Here is a 374-nt window from a genome sequence, read left to right on the forward strand (position 1 = left end):
CATTCCACGGTCGCGGCATGGTGTCTGAGCACTGCGGTGCCGAACGAGGTCCTGTTGGACACCAGCTGCAGGCCGGCGTCCTGTCACAACTCAGCGATCAGGGCAGGAAAGCATGTATTCACGAGTCATTGTAACATTCGTAATAAAGCATAACCAGGTTTTGAATGAGAAATAGGCTGCCTTTTCCCCAGCAAAAAGCCTGTGCCTCGCTGTCGGCAGTGGGAGTGCAAGACAAGCATATTTGCATTCGTGTTCTGCGAGCTCATTGCTTCGGTGTCAATGTCCCCTCACCCTGTCTAGAATCTTTTGTATTGTAATAATAATATGTATTGGTTTTTAGTTATTTGCCGTCTGCTGGGATCGCAAGAGGCTGC

The 374-nt window shown here is 49.5% G+C and overlaps 1 protein-coding gene across 1 annotated transcript in view; it reads left to right on the top strand.

Annotated features, from left to right (window-relative positions):
- Positions 1–164: 164 nt before the first annotated feature.
- The window catches only part of EMH_0012790 (SAG family member), a gene marked incomplete at both ends in the record, with an annotated part of 1,418 nt that continues 1,208 nt past the window's right edge, over positions 165–374 (top strand). The window contains 1 exon segment of the mRNA XM_013499645.1: positions 165–294. Within this exon segment, the coding sequence (XP_013355099.1) occupies positions 165–294 (130 nt within the window).

Source organism: Eimeria mitis, genomic scaffold (genome assembly GCF_000499745.2).
Source record: "Eimeria mitis Houghton genomic scaffold, Emh_scaff451, whole genome shotgun sequence".
NCBI lineage: Eukaryota > Apicomplexa > Conoidasida > Eucoccidiorida > Eimeriidae > Eimeria > Eimeria mitis.